Source organism: Martes martes, assembly GCF_963455335.1.
Source record: "Martes martes genome assembly, chromosome: 14".
In the NCBI taxonomy this organism is placed as follows: domain Eukaryota; kingdom Metazoa; phylum Chordata; class Mammalia; order Carnivora; family Mustelidae; genus Martes; species Martes martes.
This window is the reverse complement of record NC_137902.1, coordinates 86,042,503-86,066,273: the sequence shown is the minus strand read 5'-3', so window position 1 is coordinate 86,066,273 and position 23,771 is coordinate 86,042,503. Positions and strand designations below refer to the sequence as shown.

The 23,771-nt window shown below is 38.9% G+C and overlaps 1 protein-coding gene across 1 annotated transcript in view; it reads left to right on the top strand.

Moving 5' to 3' along the window:
* LYST (lysosomal trafficking regulator) overlaps positions 1-23,771 on the top strand; it is a 173,109-nt gene that overhangs the window by 77,305 nt on the left and 72,033 nt on the right. The window contains exons 19-26 of the mRNA XM_080822463.1: positions 769-918; positions 5,011-5,148; positions 9,343-9,541; positions 11,792-11,923; positions 14,465-15,092; positions 15,743-15,920; positions 20,937-21,106; positions 22,579-22,809. Coding sequence (XP_080678589.1) covers positions 769-918; positions 5,011-5,148; positions 9,343-9,541; positions 11,792-11,923; positions 14,465-15,092; positions 15,743-15,920; positions 20,937-21,106; positions 22,579-22,809 — 1,826 coding nt within the window. The remainder of the gene's footprint in view (positions 1-768; positions 919-5,010; positions 5,149-9,342; positions 9,542-11,791; positions 11,924-14,464; positions 15,093-15,742; positions 15,921-20,936; positions 21,107-22,578; positions 22,810-23,771) is intronic.

Sequence of the window (23,771 nt, the reverse complement as noted above, 5' to 3'; positions counted from 1 at the left end):
TACATTATTGTCTTGTTTAAAGCGTTTTAGAAGAGTGAGAAAAAAAATTAGCTCAGAATTTTTGATCTGGATGGACTGGAGCTGTCTCTTAGGGCTGGCCCCTCATTCTGTAGATTGACGAAATTAAGATCCACGGAGACGTTTGCCTCAGCTCCCAGTTACGGAAGAGAACCCAGTTCTCTGGACACCTAGTATTAATCCACTTCCAGTAGGCAATGCTTCTAGAGAGTTCGTTTTCTAAAGCTATATTAATTTTTATTTTGATCTAGCTATCATCATATATTTAAATACCTTTCTAGATAAAAGCATTTGGTAACATTGTGAAACTGTTTCTCTCTGAGGGTTCTAGTAGTAAGACAAAAGACTCTCTCTCTACCTATGCCCTCAACCCCCACTCCTTAAAATATCAAGATCCATACATTTATGGCATGAATCCTTAGTACTTTTTGTAAAAGTTTTTAAAGCCTAACAGATTCATTGAATTTAAAAAACAAGAAAACAAATAAAAATAAAAAATAAAAATAGAGGGTTAATTTTACCTATGTTTGAAACTGAATTATCATTCACAAATATTTGAAAGTTTTTATTTTTCTAATTTGAATTGTTTTGCAAAACAAATTAAAGATACTCTCTGTAATGTTGAACTATTCACTAGTTTTCCTTTGAATTTAATGTCATGACTGCTAAGATTGAAAGCTTAATGTTTCTGTTGAATTTTTTGATTAATCAGCTATTAATGCATCTTGTATTAATGCTAATTTTCCATAGACCCTTCTTGAAGGTTGCTGCGGTGAAGATATTATTCATGTCAATGAGAATGGGGAGTTTAAGTTGGATGTGGAGTCTAATGCTATAATCCAAGATGTTAAACTGCTAGAGGAGCTATTGCTTGACTGGAAGATATGGAACAAAGCCAAGGCATGTGCTTTTATTTATTTTCTTTTTTTAAAGATTTACTTATTTATTTATTTATGTATTTGAGAGAGAGCGCTCATGTGCATGCACGTGTGAGTGGGAGGAGGGGCAGAGGGAGAAGGGGATAGAGAGAATCTCAAGTACACTTCCTGCTGAGTGCAAAGCTGCATGCGATGCGGGGCTCGCTCTCATGACCCTGAGATCATGACCTGAGCCAAAATGAAGAGTCAGATGCTTAACCAGTCGAGCCACTCAGGCACCCCCATGTGCTTTTATTTTTAGTGGTAAAAACATCTGACATAAATCACCCTCTTAACAATTTTTAAGTGTGCAGAACAGTATTAACTATCTACACTCTGTTGTATAGCAGGTATCTAGAATATTTTCATCTTGCTTTGCTGAAACTATCCCCTTTGAACAACTACCCCTATTTCTCCTGCCCCCCACCCCAGTCCCTGGCAACCACCATACTATTTTCTGTTTCTATGAGTTTGATTACTTTAGGTATGTCATAGAAGTGTAATCATTCAGTATTTGTCTTTCTGTGATTGGTTTATTTCACTTAGTGTATGTCCTAAATATTCATTTGCGTTATAGTATACGACAAGATTTCTTTCTTTTGTAACACTGAACAATACCCATTTTAAGTATATACTACATTTCCTTTATCCCTTCTTCTATCCATAGACATTTAGGTTGCTTCCATATGTTGGATTTTGTGAATAACACCGTAATGCACATAGGTGTGTGAATGTTTCTTTGAGATCCTGTTTTCAGTTCTTTTGGCTATATAACCAGAAGTGGGATTGCTGAATCATATAGTAATTCTATTTTTTATTTTTCAAGGAACCCGTACAGTACTTTCCATAAGAACTGTACCATTTTACAATCCCACTACCAAGGTTCAAGGGTTCTAATTTCTCCACATCCTTGCCAACAATTATATTCGGGTTTTTAGTAGTGGCCATCTTATTGGGTATGAGATGATATTTTATTGTGGTTTTGATTGGCATTTCCCTGATATTTAGTGATGATGAGTATCTTTTCATATACTTGTTGGGCATTTGTGTGTTTGCTTTGGAGAAATGTCTGTTCAAGTTCTCTACCCATTTTTAAAATGGATTATTTGATTTTTGTTGTTGTTGTTATTTAGTTGTAGGAGTTCTGTGTGTATTCTAGATATTAATCCCTCTCCTGGCACGTTTGTAGATACTTTCCCCCATTCCATAGGTTCAGCTACTCCATAGGTTGATTGTTTCCTTTGCTGCACAAAGACACATGTACTGTCAAATATTCATCTAATCATTCTTCTGAAGAACAGAACAAACTTATTCCTTCAATGTAATGTTAGTTATAAATAGAAATGTGGAGATTATTTTCTGTGCAAGTTTTGGAGCAGCCGTGGGTAATGCTGAGCTGGGGGGTTAGGATCAGAACTTGGCCTAACTAGAAATAGCTAGAGCAGTACTCAGGCTGGAGAACATGGAGCTCATTCAAATTGGCTGGGGACTTGCATTTACCATAAACATTCAGAGGGGATCCTGCTAAGAATCTGGAGAGTTGAGTCAAAGAGGGAGAAAGGTACACACTTCTGAGCAGGACAGCCAAGTTGCCCAGGAGTCATCGAGTTGAATCAGGGTATTTAGGGCAAGGCTATGGAAGTAAGTCTTGGCTTCATTACAGGTGTAAGTGGAGGAACACGGTTGATCGTAGGTCTAGGCACAGCACCTCAACAACTGGATGGATGCACTGGTCTTCACAAGGACCCAGCCAGGGAATGAATACAGGGATATTTACTTTCTGCCCTAGATTTTTTAGGTTTGTTTTTTTTTTTTCAGGGTGGGGGGCTTTTTTGTTTTTTTGTTTTTGAAGTAGTCTCCATGCCTAGTGTGGAGCCCAATGTAAGGCTCAATCTCACAACCCTGAGGTTCACACCTGGCCCAACATCAGGAGCCAGACACTGAACCAACTGAGCCACCCAGGCACCCAGTGCTCTAGTTAAAAACAATCTTCATGGTATAGGCTCTTATAAGCTCCTTGGTTCTAGGGTAGACTATAGATTGTCTAGAGCTATTTAAAGATAACAACATTACCATCCAACATAATTAAAGACTAAAGTATACAGCTTTAGAATTTTTTAGATTATCAATTATTCCTAAATTTGTCAATACTCCCCCCATATTTACTCATTATCAATAATGGGTTGGGAAGTTGGAAGAAACCTTTAGAATATATTATTAATAAAGATAAATTTTGACCAGTCATGCTAGAGAAAGACAGAATTATTTTCTAATCTTCCTATAGAAAATTATATTACAAAAGTATTGTTATATGAAAATACAGTCTTCCAGTTATAAAATAAATAAGACATGGGGATGTAAAGTACAGCATAGGAAATATAGCCAAGAATACAATAACAACTTTGTATAGTGATGGATAGTAACTGCATTTCTTGTGATGATGACTTCATAATGTATATAAATATTGAATCACTAAGTTGTGTACCTGAAACAAATTATTCTTCAAAAGAAAAAAAAAGAAAGAAAGAAAAAGCAATTAAAGAAAAAAGAAATGTGCAAAAATATGCAAAAAAGAAAAAAGCAATTAAAGAAAAAAGAAATTTAAAAATAGAAAAAAAGCAATTAAAGAATATGCAGCCCCACATGGGGGAAAGTATTAGCAGTATAAGCAGCTAACTGAACTATTGCTTTTTTCTGGACTTTATGGTACTTACCAATTTTTAAAACTTTGTAATTTGTCATGATTTCTTTTCTGATCCCAAATAAATTCTCACTTTCAGAATAAAAAATAACCATATACGTGTATGCATAAAAATGTGTGTGAGATTGCATGAGGAAAAAGCAGCTGTACGGTGATGGCAGATGTAAATGCACAAAGGCAGCATAAATATAAAGTGTACAGTAAACAGCTCAGTTGTAGATCGGGAGACTGAACCTAACCAAATGGCCGACAGATGTTTTAGTTAATACTTCAAAAGAGGATGCTAATTTGAGGTGGTTGATAACAAAAAACAAAACATTTTTTTACTGAATTCAATAGTGATACACCAATACTTCAGTGAGTTTGAAATAAGGTTTTCTTTCTTAGTGAATAATTTTTAACTGCGATTGTCTTTTGTTTTTGGTTGTTTACGTGGCCACTACTCTATTTGGTACGATTTTTCAGACCTGAATCAAGTTTTCATACTTGGGCTGCCTTGCGCTCCAGTTCTCATATGCCTTGTTCTTCTAGGGCATCTTGACCCCTGTCCTATGAAGAGAGAGGCCCTGGTTGTGACAGTAGTCTTAAATCTGTCCACTCCTTGGCCTTTTCACTGTTCATTACCATCAAATAATGGCAAGAGAAGTAGCAAGACCTGCAGCCCAAACCAGTTTATTTTGTCTTCTGTTGACTGCTTTGCTGAAAGGTTATTTGGGACAATCAGATGAGATGGAGATTACCTTTCAATATTAGTTCTCTATAGAAGGTTCCGCTTTCAATTTGAGATTGATTCTACATGCGAGAATCATTTTTAAGTCACCTTAAAAGGATGTTTGAAAATACACAGTAATCGTGCACAAAATTCTATTATTTGGACTTAAAAGTAGATCGATCAAAAAATGCAGAAATTTCACATTGTCTGAGTTTTTTCAATTTAGCGCAATGTGTTCTAAAATTATTTAATTAAGTGCTGTGTACACAAATTATAGACGTTTGTGCATTCTTAGTAATGCTCTTTGAAAATAAATTATTTATAAACAATTACATTGATAATATGTTTCTCTGTATCGAATAAGTCCCTCATGAAAATTCATCTCTTGACAATACCATAGATTAGATAACGTCACAGAAAGATTAATGTACTGAAGCACCTAATACAATATTGCATTCAACATAAGTATTTAGAAATGAGCTATTAACTTAAAAAAATATTAATAACAATAATGTAGAGTAAATTTTAAGGTTTTCTTTTCCAGATAAATTTAATCTTTGACCCTGAATATACACAGTGATAGACTGATATACGTCTTCTAAAAAGCGGGAAGCATGTTTTTCGGTAACCATGTGCTGACTGGTGTGTGTTTGCTTTCTCAGCTAGGAGCTTGGGAAACGCTGCTTGCGGCTCTAGAAGTCCTCATCAGAGCAGATCACCACCAGCAGGTCTTTAATATCAAGCAGTTACTGAAAGCCCGAGTGGTCCATCACTTTCTGCTGACTTGTCAGGTTTTGCAGGTACTTTTCATGTAACTTTACTTTGGGAGATATTTTCTGCAATTATATGTTTAGTAACTCAGTACTGTGAACTCAAATTTTTGTGGAACTTTCAATGGAAGGATTTTTTTTTTCTCTTCTCCATCTTCCCTATTCACCTGGGTTCGTTCTTCTCAACCCCTACCTCATAGAGCTTGACGTTCGCACTTCCATCATTCCTAACACAATTACAGAAGAACAACAACTACTGATTTCTGCGATGTCTCCATGTTGGGATATAATAGTAATTTTGTCATCTCTTGAATATCAACAATAGCAAAATTTTAACTTCTTGCGAGCTTTGCATAGTGGCAGTACGGTGGCCAGTGAGGTTAATCTAGGCATGATTATTTCTAACTGAAACTTAAATTCCACACTCCTTCAATAACAAGTGCAAGTATGTTTTGTTTTAATAAGTCTGTATTTGCCAAACATCTATTATGTGTACTGGAGGTAGCATATCGAAAATATATCCAAAGTATTATATGAGAAAGTGGCACACTCAGTTCACCAGTAGTGTCTGTGCTATGACCTGGCCTCTAGTTAAATCTTTTGCTCTGCCTTCACAGATGTCCATTTATCACTGGTCAGCGTACGAGAATATTTTTCAAGGTCGTTTGTTTTTTCAGTGAGGCATCTAGTAGAACTTTATCAGATCAGATAAGTTCAGATGTTCCCTGAGAGCAGTAATATTTGTGTTTGAGTGCCTTTGTTTGGATGACACCAGTGCTTCCCATTGTACTTGGGACAAAATCCAGAATCTGTGACAGTCTCTAAAGAGAGCCTGTGTGCTCTGGTCACCGCGCCAGCCTCATCTCATGCCACTGCAAGAAAAAGCCCCTGGCTTTTGTTCTCTTCCTTAAACCAGTGAGTCTTTCTCCTGCCTCAGGGCACGTGATAGTTTTTCTGACTAAGAAGTTATAGATCCTTTTCTTTGCATCTGGCCACCTCCTGCTTCTCCTTCGTATCTCCACTTTAAATTTGCTTCCTGAGAGAAGCCCTCTCCCTTCTCTATCCCATCTGCCCTTGCCCTTCCTCCGACTCGTTCCACGCGTCTGCATTTGTTAGTGTCATGTCATCATTTCTGAGATTATGGTTTATTTCCCTCTGTAAACCTGCTGAGGGCAAGGATATGTTTTTTCTTTTACTTTTTCTTTTTTAAAATTTAAGTTCAATTAATTAACATAGAGTGTACTATTACCTTCAGGGGTAGAATTCAGTGATTCATCAGTCTTTTACCGAATGTCCATTATGTCACATGCCCTCCTTAACGTCCATCGCCCAGTTACCTTATTCCTTCCCACTGCATTCCCCTCCAGCAGATAATGTTTTTTCTTGATCACACTGTAACTCCAGTACCTAGCACTTAACAGGAACCCAATAAATATTTGTTAAATGAATGAATTCCAAAACAAAACAAAAACAAAAACATTTTATTGCCTTTCTTGGGCCATGTGGTGAATTAGACTTCTTCAAGAATACAATATGGTGAACTTTGAGGCCCCTTGCTTGCTGAATTGTTTATGTAACATTTATACAGGAATTTTTCTTTAAATCAATTTCTTTGTATATCCATTTTGAAACCTGCTAATTTTCAAAGAGTTCATGAGACAGTGTGAAGTTTTTATTCAGTCTTTCCATGTCAGAAAACTAACACTTGTAAACCAGATTTCTATATATATTCTCATTTCCATATATTTATAAAAATGCTAGAAAAATCAAGGTACCAATTCCTTTTTCTCAAAAGTATATTTCTTCATCCTTCTTTATTCAAAGAGCCCATTATCAAATCAACAGTTTTTTGTTTTATGTTTTATTTTAGGTATTGTAGGAAGTGCATAAAGAAATGAACTTAATTGTTGTCTTTACAGCATCTCAGAGTATTTAAGAAAGATTGATAAATTGATAGTATATTGGGTGTGGGGCAGCTTCATTAGTTCATGGGTACAGTGTAAAGAACCTAAAGTCAGGTGATAGAAAAGGGAGTGTAAAAGTAGAGATCAAATAGGAAGGAGATTGTAAAGAGAATTAATAGGGCTTGATTCTACCTAATAGGAGCTGCAGGAGAAATGAAATATATCCTGCAAAGTTTCCACCTGGGAGACAAGAAGGATGAAAGCATCATGAAAGAAGGAATTGAACACACAAGTTTTTATAGCTTATCCATTCTGCCTCTGAGATTACAGTGGGGCATTCAGTGGCTGTGACCACTGGACACTTAGATGTGCGAGATTGGAACTAGGGAGACAGATGAGAGGGACAGATGAGGGGGACAGATGGGGCGCTGTCTGCATTGAAGCCACAGAGACAGGTGATACCACAAGATAAACAGTGTAGTGAAAGGTTCGTAGAGGGCTGTGGCTTGCACCTCTGGAAATGTCCATTTTCAGGTATGAAACATGAAAAAGAAACTTGAAAGTTGTAGAAAGAGTAAGCAAAAAGCTTAGAGAAGAATCAGGAAACAGCAAAGTGAAAGCCAAGAGTGGGCAGAGGGGGGAAGAAACGGTGGTCTCCAGACCCAAATAATGGGGAAAGTTTAGAGAAGATATGGACAGGTAAAGGGCTACTGACAGAAATTCTTAATGACTCACACGGTTTCAGTAGAATGAAGAGGGCGAGGATCAAGTTTGGGGACTTTAGGGGGCATGTGTGGTGGATTCACTGGAGGCAGTGAGAATAAATAATGATTAAAACGTCTAGCAGCGAAAGAAGAGAAACAGAAAGTTAACAAAAAGCTCCCAAAGTTCAAGTTAAGGGATTTTTTTTTTTTTTAAGAGAGAGTGAGGGGAGAGGCAGAGAGAGAGGAGGAGAGAATCTTTTTTTTTTTTTTTTTTTTTTTTTTTGACAGTCTTAAGCAGGCTCCATGCTAGGCATTTATCCATGCTATGCATGGAGCCCAACGCAGGGCTTGCTCTTACAGCCGAAGATCACGAGCTGAGCCAAAACCAAGAGTGGGACCCTTAACTAACTGTGCCACCCAGGTAGCCCAGGGGATTTTTTTTTTTTTTTTAATGAAGTAGGATACCAGTGACTATTCATAAAGGGTTAGTGGAAAATACAAGATTGAGGACACATGGCCTGGGATGCTCTTGGGAATGAGCGGCTGGGGTGGTGACCAGGAAGGGGGAGGACACCAGGGGCACGGTTCTGAAAAAAGGCCGATGGCTGCAGCAGAACCAGCATTGATGCAGCAATTACACAAGAACAAATGAAGAAACGTGGGTGTAGAGACGTGTCATGTTCCGGATGTATCCCACGTACAGGGAGAGAGAAAATGAGGAAGCTTAACTTCCTCAGTCTTGATCTAGAGCCCAACTGCTCCCTCTTGGGGGGTGGAGTTGGAGAGTATAAAAAATTTAGTTATTCCTGTCTTTATGTCTAGTGATTGCTTGACATTCTCCAGGTCTCCTCATACCAGGCAATCGATGATACTGCAGAAAAGGTTCAGAGGTCTGGGTGTGAGCTATAGCCGCACTACTTACGTGTTTTCGGTGTGGTTTAAGGTAGTCCTATAATCACTTTGCACTTCACAGTCTAGAAGTGAAGGCTAAAACCTCCCAGAACTGTTGCGAGAAAGAGCTTTGTCAACTGGCACACATGGTAGTACTGTGGTCAGTTTTGTCTATCAGGCATTTCTCCTTGTGATCCCATCGTAGTAGTATAGAGATAGTAGTCATAATAGTATGGTTCTTAGCTAGCATTTCTGTAGGGCTTCCTATATGTGAGGTGCTCTTCCAAGAGTCTGTGTCATTTAATCTTTTATGACAGCCCAGCGAAGTAACAGGATCATCCCCATACTAAAGATAAACTGAGGCATGGAGATGTTAAGTATGCCCCAAATCACCCATCTAGTGAGCGGGGAAGCTGGAATGCAAAGCTCGGGGATTTGGCTTCTGAGCCATTTCGTGCTTGCCATAATATAACTTTGCCTTGTTAATTAAGATAAATTAGCTAGAAGTAAGGTGCCATCGGTTTTAATGAGTTTTTCATGGCAGGATTGGTTGAATTGGGAAGTAGCAACTCAGTTTAATGGGTAAATATGGTCAGACTAGAGCAATAAACCAGCACAATTCTGTCTTAAAAGGAGCTATCGCTTAAATGAAAAATGTTAGTTAAGTTGACAGTTCTCTTTAAATCTCTTTAAATCTAAAGAGAGTTTGATTTTTATTTTTTCAGGAACACAAAGAGGGGCAGCTTACCTCCATGCCCCGAGAGGTTTGTAGATCATTTGTGAAAATTATAGCAGAAGTCCTTGGATCTCCTCCAGATTTGGAATTATTGACAATTATCTTCAATTTCCTTTTAGCAGTTCACCCACCTACTAATACTTACGTTTGTCACAACCCCACAAACTTCTACTTTTCTTTGCACATAGGTAGGTATAATCATTTTTTGTTGGATTTTTGGCTGTCCCAATTTTCATTATTTTTCTTCCCACTCAGTCCACATTTGTTTGAGACTCATTGACTGGCTTCTATGTGCCAGAAAGTACCCTAATTACAGACTGGGATCGGGACAGGGGAGAGGGCTCTAGAGTGAACCAGACGTGGTCTCTGCCTGCAGAGAGCGTCACTGCTGAGAGGAGAGAGCAGACAGATACACAAATTACGATAGTCAGAAGCAGTGTCTGGTAAGTACCTACTAGATTCAAAAAAAGGACTGATGAGATTTTAGAAGAGTGAGGGTCTCGTCAGACAGCTGCGGAGAAAGAAGATTTAATAGATTCTATATCTGACATGGGCATTGAAGAATTTAGGTAGAATTTGGTAGGTATATTGGAGAATTAGCATTCCAGGTGAAGAGAATGACTTAAACAGAGAAAAAATAGAGAAAATAAAGAATGATGAATTTTACCCAAGTATAAGGATCTATAAAGGATCTTGAGAAACGTATACCATAAATATAGTTTAGGGCTGTCACTTATTTAGTTTTTCCCCTAAGGTCATAGTAAATGGGTCTTTGAATGTGAGGCCAGAGAATTTGAACTTACATTTATTTAGGGGTCACTGAAGGGTTTCGTTTTGTTATGTTTGTTTGTTTTGAGCAAAGAAATATGATGGAATTAAATTACTGCAGTAAAATTCAGGAAAGAGAAACTACCCACATACAAGGGAGTTGAAGCTCTGAGATGAGATGAGACCGTCGAAGTATAGAGAGAGAGTAAAGGAGAAGGAAGCAAAGTCCAGAACTAAGGAAAGAGTAATTCGTATATGAGAAAGATGGAATGATCAGAGTTTCAAAAGAACCAGGAAAATGTAATGGGGAAAAAAAGCAAGCAAGAATATACCTATGAGAAAACTAGACAGTAAATTTAGAGAGGAAAACTGGTTGTAAAACAGGCATTTAGGAATGTAATAAATGAATAAAAGGATTCAACAGCAGTAAAAATCCAAATGAAAGCAGACAACATGACTTTGTGTTCGGTTCAGCACACATTTAGGGAATAAAGTACTGTCAAGATTCTAGAAACAGTGTTAGTTGCAAAGATGAGTAAAATGTGCTCCACTCCCGTACAAAGCTTACAGCCTAGTTGAGGGGAAAGAGACATAAACAGGTAATGACATTGTGTGGAAAGCACAGTGAGAAATACTTTGTTTTCTGGAAGCACAGAACATGGTGAGGAGGTATTTCCTGGAGGAGGTGATGCCTGCTTAAGGGTTGCAGAGGAGTTGAAGGGAAGGGGCTTCCAAAGAAAGCGAGCAGCTTGATTGGGAGGTGTGAGAAATGGGTGCTGTGAAAGTGTCGTGGCAGAAAGAAGGCTGGAAGGGATCTGGAGGCAGACCCCAGAGAGTCCCGGAGACAGGAAGCTTGGGCTTTATCCACAGTGGTAAGGAGGCGACGGAGACCCACTGGAAGGTTCTTAGCAGGGACTGACATTTGATAGAATTCCAGAAGCTGTGAAGATTTGAGGGTGACCAGATGTCCATCACTGACACCGTTTAGAAGTGTGTGACAGGCGTCCAGGTGAGAGTTAGTAAGCACCTGCGTTATAGCCCTGTGCTGGGGGGAGAGGCCTTCATGCAGCAGAGTCCAGTCGGTAGAACCTGTAGACAGACTTCACGTGGATAAAGGAAAGGTGGTGGTCAAGGGTGAATCCCGACTTCTACTTAGGCAATGGATGCTTCCGCCAGATGAACCAGAGAACACAACAGAAGGACTGGGTTTAGGGCAGAAAGAGGATTCAGATTTAGGTTTGTAGCATGTGGGGTGCATTTAAGAAATCAATTCTACAAGTCTGAGTCAGCTCAGAAAGGAAAATTAGGCTGGAGGTACTCATCTTGGAGTCATATTGGACATTGAAAGAGATATATAAAAATATAGGAAATGGTCCTTTCCTCAAGGAGTGAACAGTTAGCTGCTAAATTATAGAAGTAAAATAACTGTAAGTATAGTTGCAACTCGAAGAAAATAAAGAGTTATTGTGGCAAGCACGGTAACAGTCTGCATGTAAGGAATGATACAGCGCGTGCTTGCATAACAAATGTGCGTTAGTATAAAACATGCCACATTTTTTCACTTTGAATATGTTTTTGTAAAAATTTACATTTAATGATTTACTTTTAAAATTATATTTTCATTTTATCTTTAAAAAATTTTACTGTCTCAAAAATTTTTTTGATTATAGATGGCAAGATCTTTCAGGAGAAAGTACAGTCCATCATGTACCTGAGACATTCTAGCAGTGGAGGAAAGTCTGTTCCTAGCCCTGAATTTATGGTAATAAGCCCATCTGGTTTTACTGCTTCACTGCCTGAAGGTAAGCATAGTGATAATGAAAGTATAACCCCTCCTGATACAGTTCTGAATATTAGCAGATAAATAAATGGTGCATGTTTTCACAGTATGATATCTGTGATATTCAGATCAAATAAATGGAAAGTTAAAACAAAATTGTAGAATATATTTAAGGAATGCATTTCATTACTTTCTGGGATCAGGAGCTCACACTCAGTATAACAAGAGATACTCCAGAGAATTAGGAAACAGAAGAGGTGCATGCTGTCTTGCTCCAGAATTCTCTGTCCCCTTTTACTACAGTCATTAAGCTTTTAATTTATTTTCCCATTTTCTTCAAAAGTTTTGCTTGGCTTACTCTCTCCTTTCTACCTAAACATCATTCTAGACAGTGACCAGCCAGTACTCCAGCCTCTCGTTCTTGGACTGTCAGGACCTTTCCTTCTGCTTTATCTACCAGTATGCGTGGGTTTCATCATCATCAAGAATACTTCCCCGCTCTGAAACTCCAGTATCCCGCTCTCTGATAACAACCTCCTATCTTTCTGGTTACTTCATCACCATCCAATGTTCCTTACCGCCTGCTTTCCCCATCCAGCCTAGATCCCATTAACCAGTAGTTTTCCTGACTCTGCCTTCAGCTTTGTTTTCCTCCTGGCATTTTGGCATTCTTGACCTTAAAAGCCCCAACCTTGTCTCCATCTAACTATTCTCGTACTTCCGAAAGCTGCTGGAGAGAATTCGTGTCTTTACAAGGGTCTCCAGCTGTAGCTGGCCTTTTAGTGCTGCCCTCTTGTTCCTCAGTGTGTTCAAAATCAGTTCCCTCTTCTATTTCCATAGCAAGTATATTCAGGTCTTTTAAGTTTACAGGACACGTCTGTCTTCCTAACTTAACAGACTACCTCATCTCTACTTTTTATAGAGAAAAAAATAAGTACGTGTCTCCTAGTCGCGAACTGGCTGTGCATCTTTTCCTTTCCTGACAGCTGTTCTCTTCCAGAGAACGTGGATGTGTTTTAATTAGTTTTATTTGGAATTTCATAGGAAATGGCTGTTCTTTTTTTTATTAAAGATTTTATTTATTTGTCAGAGAGAGATTGAGCACTAGCAGGGGAACAGCAGGCAGAGCAGGCAGAGGGAGAAGCAGGCTCCCCACTGAGCAGGGAGCCCGATGCGGGACTCGATCCCAGGACCCCAGGATCATGACCTGAGCCAAAGGTAGCTGCTTAACTGACTGAGCCACCAAGGTGTCCCAGAAATTTCTATTCTTAAAATCATTCTGCATCACTCTAAAACATTTTCAAATACAATCACTGCCTCCTTTTTTCCCAGGTCTTTTGAACAGAATCTTTTGGCAAGCTTAGCCCTCCAGCCAAAATGCAGAAGTAACTGGGAAAAACTTCTGACCTATGGAGCTATTAGTGCCCAAAAGCCTATGCTCTAAAGCTGTTCATCCAGTGCCTGTTTACTTTGTCAGTGTCCTTAAGTTTTCGCAGGCAAAAGAAATCACCTGGGGAGCTTGTTAAAACACAGATCGTTGGGTCCCTCCCTCAGACGTGCTTATTCAGGAGGTCCAGGGTGGAGCCTGAGAATGTGCATGTACTGCAGTCGCACAGGTAGTGTTTGCAGGTCCCCCACGCTGCTGGCTCACAAACCACTCCGTGAACAGCAGTCGTTTTATCCCGTGCACTTAGAGTGACAGGGATTTCTCTGGTCTCTCCTTACATAGAGTATTGAAAGCAAACTGGATAGCTATAATGGGAAGTCAAAGAACTACTGCTTCTCACTAATAGCGTCAAGAAGTGACTCCAGAAACGGACAAGAGACAGAATAGTCTAGGGCCATTTAGTCTAGTAATTGTAACAAGTATGAGTATTAAAAAAAAAAAAAAAAAACAAGTATGAGTATTACTACTATTTATTGAGCACCTGTTATATGCCAGACACTATGCTGGGAGCATCACAAATATGATCACACTGAATCCTTAAAACAGCCTTGCAAAGTAGATATTCTGAACCATCCTTTTACATTTTTAGAAACTAATAATAATAATTAATATAATTGTTATATATTAGTATATATTTGAGAGAGATATATATCCCATGCTTGTGCTCTCTCAAATAAATAAAATCCTTAAAATAAAAAAGAACTGTCACTTGAATCCAGTTATATCTTGTTGCAAAGCCCGTGCTTTTCCACTATCTCAAACTGTATCCTAGTGATTGCCAGCCTGAAGTAAATTTTCACATAATTCACTTAATTTGACTACAGTAGAGCCATTAATCCTAATGACCTTGAATCATTCAGTCACCACTGTGTTTTGTTAAGGAGACAGGAAAACACATACATTTTTGGAAGATTTTAATAAAAACTAGTTAAAAGAAAAAATAGTTTGAGCACTTAAGAATTTGAAGCACTAGTTACTAGGAACATTGGCCTATAGAGATTCTTCTAACATAGCTAGATAAATGGGTCATTGCTATGGTTGTGACTGGTACTGCAGAAAACAAGTGGTCCCCCTTCATAGATTTTTAAAGAGTATTTTTCTGTCTGCTCTCACCAGGAAATAATTCATGCAATATTATTCCACAACGGATGACCGCCAACATGCCACGTTCTAGAAGCCTGCCAGCATTTCCTACCATTTCGCCTCAAACACAACCACAAAAACTAAATGGAAGTTTGGGTCGTAGTATCGACAAGTTACAAAATATTGCAGATAATTACGTTGCTTCGCAGGAAGAGAAACTGAATTCTCTGGTGAGTTCCGAGACCCTGAAAAAAGGCAGAGAGGATGCGCTTGTCAGTAGCTTTGAGTCTGCAAAAGCTGCGTATGAAATGGAAACTGCCCTCTCAGCCCACGCCTCTGTCAATGGTGTCCCGAAAGGAACACTGGGATATCCAGGGGTCAAAGTCGATCGTAAAGAATTGGCAGCAGAGCCCAGATCCTATGATGACAGTCCTGGGGACGAGTCCTGCCCACGCCGACCCGATTACCTAAAGGGACTGGCCTCATTCCAGCGAAGCCACAGCACTATTGCCAGCCTAGGTCTAGCTTTTCCTTCCCAGAATGGATCCGCAGCCGTTGGGCGCTGGCCAAGTCTCGTTGATAGGAGCTCCGACGAGTGGGAGAACTTCGCCCTTCCTCTGGGTTATGAGCCACGCTCCAGCCGAACTGCAAGGACTCACAGGTACTCACGGTGCTTTGCAGGCCCCCCTCTTTTTCTTAATATTCTTGAAAGAACCTCTACCCCTCTAGAAATGTCTTCATTATGTCACTTCTCATGTGCAACAGACATACTGATAACGAACAGAAAGGTACCTCTTTATTTGAATACTAGATAATACTGAATTCCGTGTTTTACCAAAGGCCAGACCACAAATAGTAGTTACTAAAGAAAAAAATGCCATGTGGTCTAATTCTTAGAGTTGTTAGGGAGAAACTCTTTGGGGAAACTATAAGATTTACAGTAGCAAGTAGCAACCTCCTGCGAGAGCTTCTGTGGTGATGGGAATGTTTTACCTGTGCCACGGAGTACGGCAGACACTGGCCACATGTGCCTGTTGAGCACGTGAAATGTGGCTGGTGCCCACCACCCTGCTGCACGTCGTAGCTGTGGAATAGAATGGTGTGTAATAGACTGTGTGCCTAAGCTGTATCACTGATAAAGTGAAAAAAAGTCATGGCACATTTGTTAGTCACAGTTGAACATTTTATAATTTTATGAGCTTTTGTTTCACATGTTAAAATTATTATTACTCCTCGCCGCTCTTAAGATCGTCATTATGAACTTGTCTTCCTGATCCTCTCTTAGTAAGACTTCTGGGGTCTCTGTTTTAGTGTAATGGAAGACTGTTTGGTACCGATATGCTGTGGATTATACGAGCTTTTAAGTGGGGTTCTTCTCATCCTGCCCGATGTTATGCTTCAAGATGTGATGGACAAGCTCGTTCAGGCAGATGCGCTTCTAGTCCTCATTAACCACCCATCGCCCGCTATACAACAAGGAGTTATTAAAGTAAGGACAGACTCTAGATGTGTTGTTTTAATTCAGAAAAAATAAACATATGTATAGATTAAAATCTGAATATATGTGTTAAAAGTAGACCTGAAGCTTTATTTTATTCTAAACGAATAATGAGCCAATATGTGGGTGACCCTCGAACAACATGGGTTTGAACTGTGTGGGCCTACTTATAGGCAGGCTTTTTAATATAAATATAAAAGAGTACTATAAATATATTTCTCCTCCTTATGATTTTCTTAATAACACTTTCTTTCCTCAAGCTTATTTTACTGTGAGAATGCACTATAGGATATGTGGAACACACAAGTTACGTGTTCATTGATTGTTTATGTTCTCAGTAAGGCTCCCAGTCAACAAGAGGCTGTTAGTAGCTAAGTACTGGGGGAGTCGGAAGTTATATACAGATTTTCAGCTGTGAGGGGGCTCATTCATGGGTCAATTGTAGTTTGTTACTTCCTGGTCATATTTTTATATGTATTATCATGCAATTTTAAGCTCTCCTCCATATATCGATTCATACCCATATGCTTTTAAGTCTACCCAAGTACAAGAAATACATAGTTCTTTGGAAATCTTTCCTGCAGTGTACTGTCAAATTGTAAACATTCACGTCAGGCTTTGTTCACATGTCACCTTTTCAGGGACCTGATGACCTTTCAGAATAACTTCCCTCTGCTGTGCGACTGATTTATTCTGGCACCCAGCCATGTCCTGTCAATATCTTTTTATTCGGTCTGTGTGCCTGTTCTTTAACTCTCCCACACTGAGGTATCAGCTGCCTGAGGTGGGCATCTTGTGTCTAGTGTACACTAGGTACTAACCATAGTGTTGAATGAATAAATGTTTGATATGAATGGTTTCCATTAGAAAACAACCCAATATTTAATAAACAATGAATTCTGGTATACTAAAAAGAAATTTAAAATAATTTTTAAAAAAACCAATATTGAAATGGTCTTTTAGAGATTGTCCTTTTCTTTAGTTTGTCTGAAGTAGGCTGTTTTTTTAAGCACTTGCTGTTCAACCCAGTATTTTTTTTTTTTAATTTTCAGTGTAATAGTATTCATTGTTTTTGCACCACACCCAGTGCTCCATGCAATACGTGCCCTCCCTAATACACACCACCTGGTTCCCCCGACCTCCCACTCCCCGCCCCTTCAAAACCCTCAGGTTGTTTTTCAGAGTCCATAGTCTCTCATGGTTCACCTCCCCTTCCAATTTCCCTCAACTCCCTTCTCCTCTCCATCTCCCCATGTCCTCCATGTTATTTGTTATGCTCCACAAATAAGTGAAACCATATGATCATTGACTCTCTCTGCTTGACTTATTTCACTCAGCATAATCTCTTCCAGTCCCGTCCATGTTGCTGCAAAAGTTGGGTATTCATCCTTTCTGATGGAGGCATAATACTCCATAGTGTATATGGACCACATCTTCCTTATCCATTCGTCCGTTGAAGGGCATCTTGGTTCTTTCCACAGTTTGACGACCGTGGCCATTGCTGCTATGATCATTGGGGTACAGATGGCCTTTCTTTTCACTACATCTGTATCTTTGGGGTAAATACCCAGTCGTGCAATTGCAGGGTCCTAGGGAAGCTCTATTTTTAATTTCTTGAGGAATCTCCACACTGTTCTCCAAAGTGGCTGCACCAACTTGCATTCCCACCAACAGTGTAAGAGGGTTCCCCTGTCTCCACATCCTCTCCAACACACGTTGTTTACTGTCTTGCTAAGTTTGGCCATTCTAACTGGCGTAAGGTGGTATCTCACTGTGGTTTTAATTTGAATCTCCCTGATGGCTAGTGATGATGAACATTTTTTCATGTGTCTGATAGCCATTTGTATGTCTTCATTGGAGAAGTGTCTGTTCATATCTTCTGCCCAATTTTTGATACAATTATCTGTTTTGTGTGTGTTGAGTTTGAGTTGTTCTTTATAGATCCTGGATATCAACCTTTTGTCTGTACTGTCATTTGCAAATATCTTCTCCCATTCCATGGGTTGCCTCTTTGTTTTGTTGACTGTTTCCTTGGCTGTGCAGAAGTTTTTGATCTTCATGAAGTCCCAAAAGTTCATTTTCGCTTTTGTTTCCTTTGCCTTTGAAGACATATCTTGAAAGAAGTTGCTGTGGGTGATATCGAAGAGGTTACTGCCTATGTTCTCCTCTAGGATTCTGATGGATTCCTGTCTCACGTTGAAGTCTTTTATCCATTTCGAGTTTATCTTTTTGTATGGTGTAAGAGAATGGTCGAGTTTCATTCTTCTACATGTAGCTGTCCAGTTTTCCCAGCACCATTTATTGAAGAGACTGTCTTTTTTCCACTGGATATTTTTTCCTGTTTTGTCGAAGATTATTTGACCATAGAGTTGAGGGTCCATATCTGGGCTCTCTACTCTGTTCCACTGCTCTGTGTGTCTGTTTTTATGCCAGTACCATGCTGTCTTGGTGATCACAGCTTTGTAGTAAAGCTTGAAATCAGGTAACGTGATGCCGCCAGTTTTATTTTTGTTTTTCAACATTTCCTTAGCAATTCGGGGGTCTCTTCTGATTCCATACAAATTTTAGGATTATTTGCTTCAGCTCTTTGAAAAATACTGGTGGAATTTTGATCGGAATGGCATTAAAAGTATAGATTGCTCTAGGCAGTATAGACATTTTGACAATGTTTATTCTTCCGATCCAAGAGCATGGAATGGTCTTCCATCTTTTTGTGTCTTCTTCAATCCCTTTCATGAGTGTTCTGTAGCTCCTCGAGTACAGATCCTTAACCTCTTTGGTTAGGTTGATTCCCAGGTATCCTATGGTTCTTGGTGCTATAGTAAATGGAACTGATTCTCTGCTTTCCCTTTCTGTATTTTCATTGTTAGTGTATAAGAAAGCCACTGATTTCTGTACATTGACTTTGTATCCTGCCATGTTAACTGAATTGCTGTATGAGTTCTAGTAGTTTGGGGGGTGGAGTCTTTTGGGTTTTCCATATAAAGAATCATGTCATCAACAGTTATATGCCAATAAACTAAGCAACCTAGATGAAATGGATGCATTCCTGGAAAACTATAAACTCCCAAAATTGAACCAGGAAGAAATTGACAACCTGAATAGATCGATATCTAGTAACAAGATTGAAGCAGTGATCAAAAACCTCCCAAAAAACAAGAGCCCAGGACCTGACAGATTCCCTGGGGAATTCTACCAAACTTTCAAAGAAGAAATAACACCTATTCTCCTGAAGCTGTTTCAAAAAATTGAAGCAGAAGGAAAACTTCCAGACTCTTTTTATGAAGCCAGCATTACCCTGATCCCCAAACCAGGCAAAGACCCTGCCAAAAAGGAGAATTTCAGACCAATATCACTGATGAATATGGATGCTAACATTCTCAACAAGATCCTAGCAAACAGGATCCAACAGCACATTAAAAAGATTATCCACCATGACCAGGTGGTATTCATCCCTGGGTTACAAGGATGGTTCAACATTCGCAAATCAATCAATGTGATAGACCAAATCAATAAGAGAAGAGAGAAGAACCACATGGTCCTCTCAATTGATGCAGAAAAAGCATTTGACAAAATCCAGCATCCATTCCTGATTAAAATGCTTCAAAGTATAGGGATAGAGGGAACATTCCTGAACTTCATAAAATCTATCTATGAAAGACCCACAGCAAATATCATCCTCAGTGGGAAAAAGCTTGCAGCCTTCCTGTTGAGATCAGGAACATGACAAGGATGCCCACTCTAACCATTCTTGTTCAACATAGTATTAGAAGTCCTAGCAACAGCAATCAGACAACAAAGAGAAATAAAAGGTATCCAAATTGGCAAGGAAGAAGTCAAACTCTCTCTTTTCGCAGATGACATGATTCTTTATATGGAAAACTCAACCCAGTGTTTATTCAGCTTCTGTCCCTGTGCAAAACACTGGGCTAGTTGCTATGTGGGATATAAAGTAGAGTGATTTCCACATTCCAAAAGTTTATAGTGTAGTGAGGGAGAAAGACATCTACCCAACTAAGTGAAATGTAAAAACTTCTTGTGACGGGTGCTTTAATGGCAGTATTAATAAAGAAGAGTGGGAGATTAGGAAAAGCAATTAATTCTGACAGAGGAACCAGGGAAAGAGTCATGCGAAAGGTGCGTTTGGTATCACGCTGTAAACTTAGAAAGCTTTGTAAGTAGGTCAGTCAATGGATGAGTGTTTGGGGAAGAATCGTCTCTCAGCACTGTGAGGGGGTGATTGCAGGGGAGGAGCAGCGGGAGTGTCCTGTTTAGCAGCCCAGCACAGGAGTCTGGGGGAGGAACGATGAGTTCCTGATCTGAGGAATGGGAAGTCGAAGGACACGTGGACTTGAGAGAGTTTCACTGGAATGGAGGTGAGAGACCATAATTACATGTGGGCAATCAGGGCTGGAAAAGCCAAAATGAGATTAACTGTGAAACCTAGGAAGGTGGCACTACTGTGTGCTCCGAGATTGGAGCCATGAAAGATTGAGTTTGGAAGGAAAAGAATTGATTGGGTTTTACACATGCTGCATTTAAGATGCCAGAGAAGGGTAGAAATTTGGGCCTGTGCTCAGGATAAACTCTGTCAAGAAGTCCAGAAATAGACGTCTAGGAGACACGCGCATGCACGTGCGCGCACACACACATTTACATAGAAGGGATGATACAGTGTTGACTCATTTCTTTTTCCTTCAGAATAAAGCACAAATATACTTACACTTGGGTGAGTTACCAGTGAGCCACCAGTCTACTAGGTGTCCACGCTCAACTAAAAAGTTAGTCTCCCCATAACCAAAGTATTAAGATCTCCAAGATGAAGTCATCATTCCACCGTAGTCCGAAACACAGATTATTTTGTTTTGCTATGGAGATTGCATTTTTTTGAGCTTTCTATGTTCTGTACATATGAAATTAAATAGTAACTTGCAAGCATTTGCCTGATTTCTATACATCATAGAAAATTTTAATGCACTGTGTAAATTGTCTTGATTTTTTTCTTAGCTATTAGAAGCATATTTTAATAGAGCATCTAAGGAACAAAAAGACAAATTCCTAAAGAACCGTGGCTTTTCCTTGCTCGCCAACCAGTTATATCTTCACCGGGGAACACAGCAATTGTTAGAATGCTTCGTTGAAATGTTCTTTGGTCGACGTATTGGCCTTGATGAAGAGTAAGTGGGTTCTTTCCTCCACCATAATTGGGGATCTTTTGTCTTAAAAAGAAAATTTATTAACGTGACTCTTAATAAAATTATTTGGTCATTTTTAGAAAAAAACCCTCTAAAAGTCATTTTCCAGATGAATCAATTTCTTATTTTCCACATGATTTTGTTTCTAACTTCTTCCTTTGTGTTTCATTCATTAGTGAGTAACTAGGCACAAAACTTGATCAAAGGGAAGAAGGTGATCAATTAAGATTTGGCACACAGAGGTAACATGAGAAGGGTAGCTGAAAAGAAGGTGGCTCCTGTTCGCCCAGCAGCAGATCACATGAGCCATCCCTAGAGAAGCTCCCCACTCCCCTCAGCCTCTAGGTTTTCTGGGAGAAGAGTACATCTCCTCACCTGGAATTCCTGGTTTGGCCAAAAAGTGAAACTATTACCACTCTCTGTGTTAGCGTAGTGAGATATGTGTGTATCCTCATCATTATTCTTTTTTTAAGATTTTATTTATTTATATGAGAAAGTGAGAGAGAGCAAGAGCAGGAAGGAGAGGAAGAAACAGGCACCCCGCTGAGCAGGGAGCCTGCCACGGGACTCAGTCCCAGGACTCCGGGATCATGACCTGACCCAAAGACAGATGCTGAACCGGCTGAGCACCCCAGGCGTCCCTCTCATCATCATCATCATTAAGCGTCTTCTGCTTTTTAAGCAGACCCATTCAGACTTTGAGGAATTGATGTATTAAGCGCAGTAGTGACAATAGCACTTTGGTTTGCATGTAGCTGTTAGCTCTTTCAAAGCAATTCTGCACTATCTCCTTTGATTCTAACAACAGCCTTGAGAAGAAAGTAGGGCAGGTGTCTCCTCACGTACTTGACAGATAAGGAAAATAAGGTACAAAACACTTAAATAATTTCCTTCTATCACAGAGACAAAGAGTATTGGGACAAGAACTCAAGATTCATTCCTTTCATTAGACCTCTTTTTACTAGGTCACTGTCTCTCAAATACTATTATTGTTGTATGTTATGTAATAGTAACAGCATATAATCATATAAATTATATATGCTGTGTGTCATTATATGTTAATGATTATACTATTAATTATAGTTTATGAATTATTTTATTAATAATAACTTCATAATATCTTCCTGTGTACCTCTTATATAGATCTCTGAAGCAGGAGTTCTTTGGACACCTGAGGAGCTTTTTGGCAAATTAAAGCGAGTCAGTTAAAACCATGAAATTGTATACATGTTTCATTTGGATGTTTGCATATTTACCTTGGGGCAGACTTCTAACAATACTTTTATTTTATTGGGGGTGGGGTCTCTGATCTTAAAGGTTGAGATTCCTTGCTCTCCAGATTAATTTTTGTAACTTCAAAATCTAGTTAGCAAAACTAGATTCATATTGCCATCATCTTTCCTTATTTGGTGGTGGTTTCTAACGTGCTCTTAATTGTGTATTTTTCATTACAGGTTTGACCTGGAAGATGTGAAAAACATGGACATTTTTCAGAAGTGGTCTGTCATTCCTATTCTGGGACTAATAGAGACATCCTTATATGACAACATGCTTTTGCATAGTGCTCTCTTACTACTTCTCCAAATATTAAATTCTTGTTCCAAGGTAGCGGATATGTTGCTGGATAATGGTCTACTGTATGTGTTATGTAATACAGTAGCAGCCCTGAATGGTTTAGAAAAAAAGTAAGTTTTAAATCATTATTTAAAGTGGCACCATCTGATAAATACTTTAGAAAGAGAAAACTTTAGTAATAGATTACATTAGAGCATCTGATTTTCCAAAACACTTTGAAAGAATATCTTTCCTACCAACTGATTGGATTAAAATAATTAAGTTGAATTGAATTTGGAGGGGAAAACATATTCCATCATTTTCAACAAGCTTACTTAAAAAGAAGATGTTTATATGACCTACTTTTAAGTATTTAGAACCGAAGACAAATTGAATAAATTCAACTGTCCTCGTATGCATTTGCCAAGCTTCCATTGTGACCTTATAAAAATTATTATCCCCACTAGGAATAGGAAATTGAGGACTGGAGAAAGAGAGTGACTTGTTGAAGATCACCCAGCTAGTAGATAGCACAGGGCTTGAAACTGAACCCGTCTCACTTTAAACACACCTATGCTTTCAACTTACAATACTCTCCTGCTTTCTACTACTGTAAATGAATTTCCTGTTTCCAGAAGTATATTGGCAAATGGCTCCCTACCAAATTCATTAGCAGCTTTACAAAATGTGTGAGATTATATTTTTACTTGGATTTTGTGCCTTTGGTGTCTGCATTTATGATGTACAGCATAACATTTTTATTAGCGTAATGTTAAAATATAAATCTCGAGTAGCACCATCTTACTGCACGTTAAGGCATTAAATTTTATCTGTATTTTTAAGAGCAGGCAGAATACATAGTTTTGGCAATTCTTTAGGCCAGGGAGGGTCTATGAGCAAGAGACACTCCTTGTACTGAGTTCAGTTCAGTTGTTACTGGGTACCTATTAAATTCAGGATTTGTGTACTAGGCATGTGAGAAAGACAAAGAAATTCCAACTATTTTATTTCCTCAAAACAGCCTTGGTTCTAATAGAATATATCTAATTGGGAAGGGTTGCCTACAGACTTCTTCTAAAAGTAGTTTGTTGTT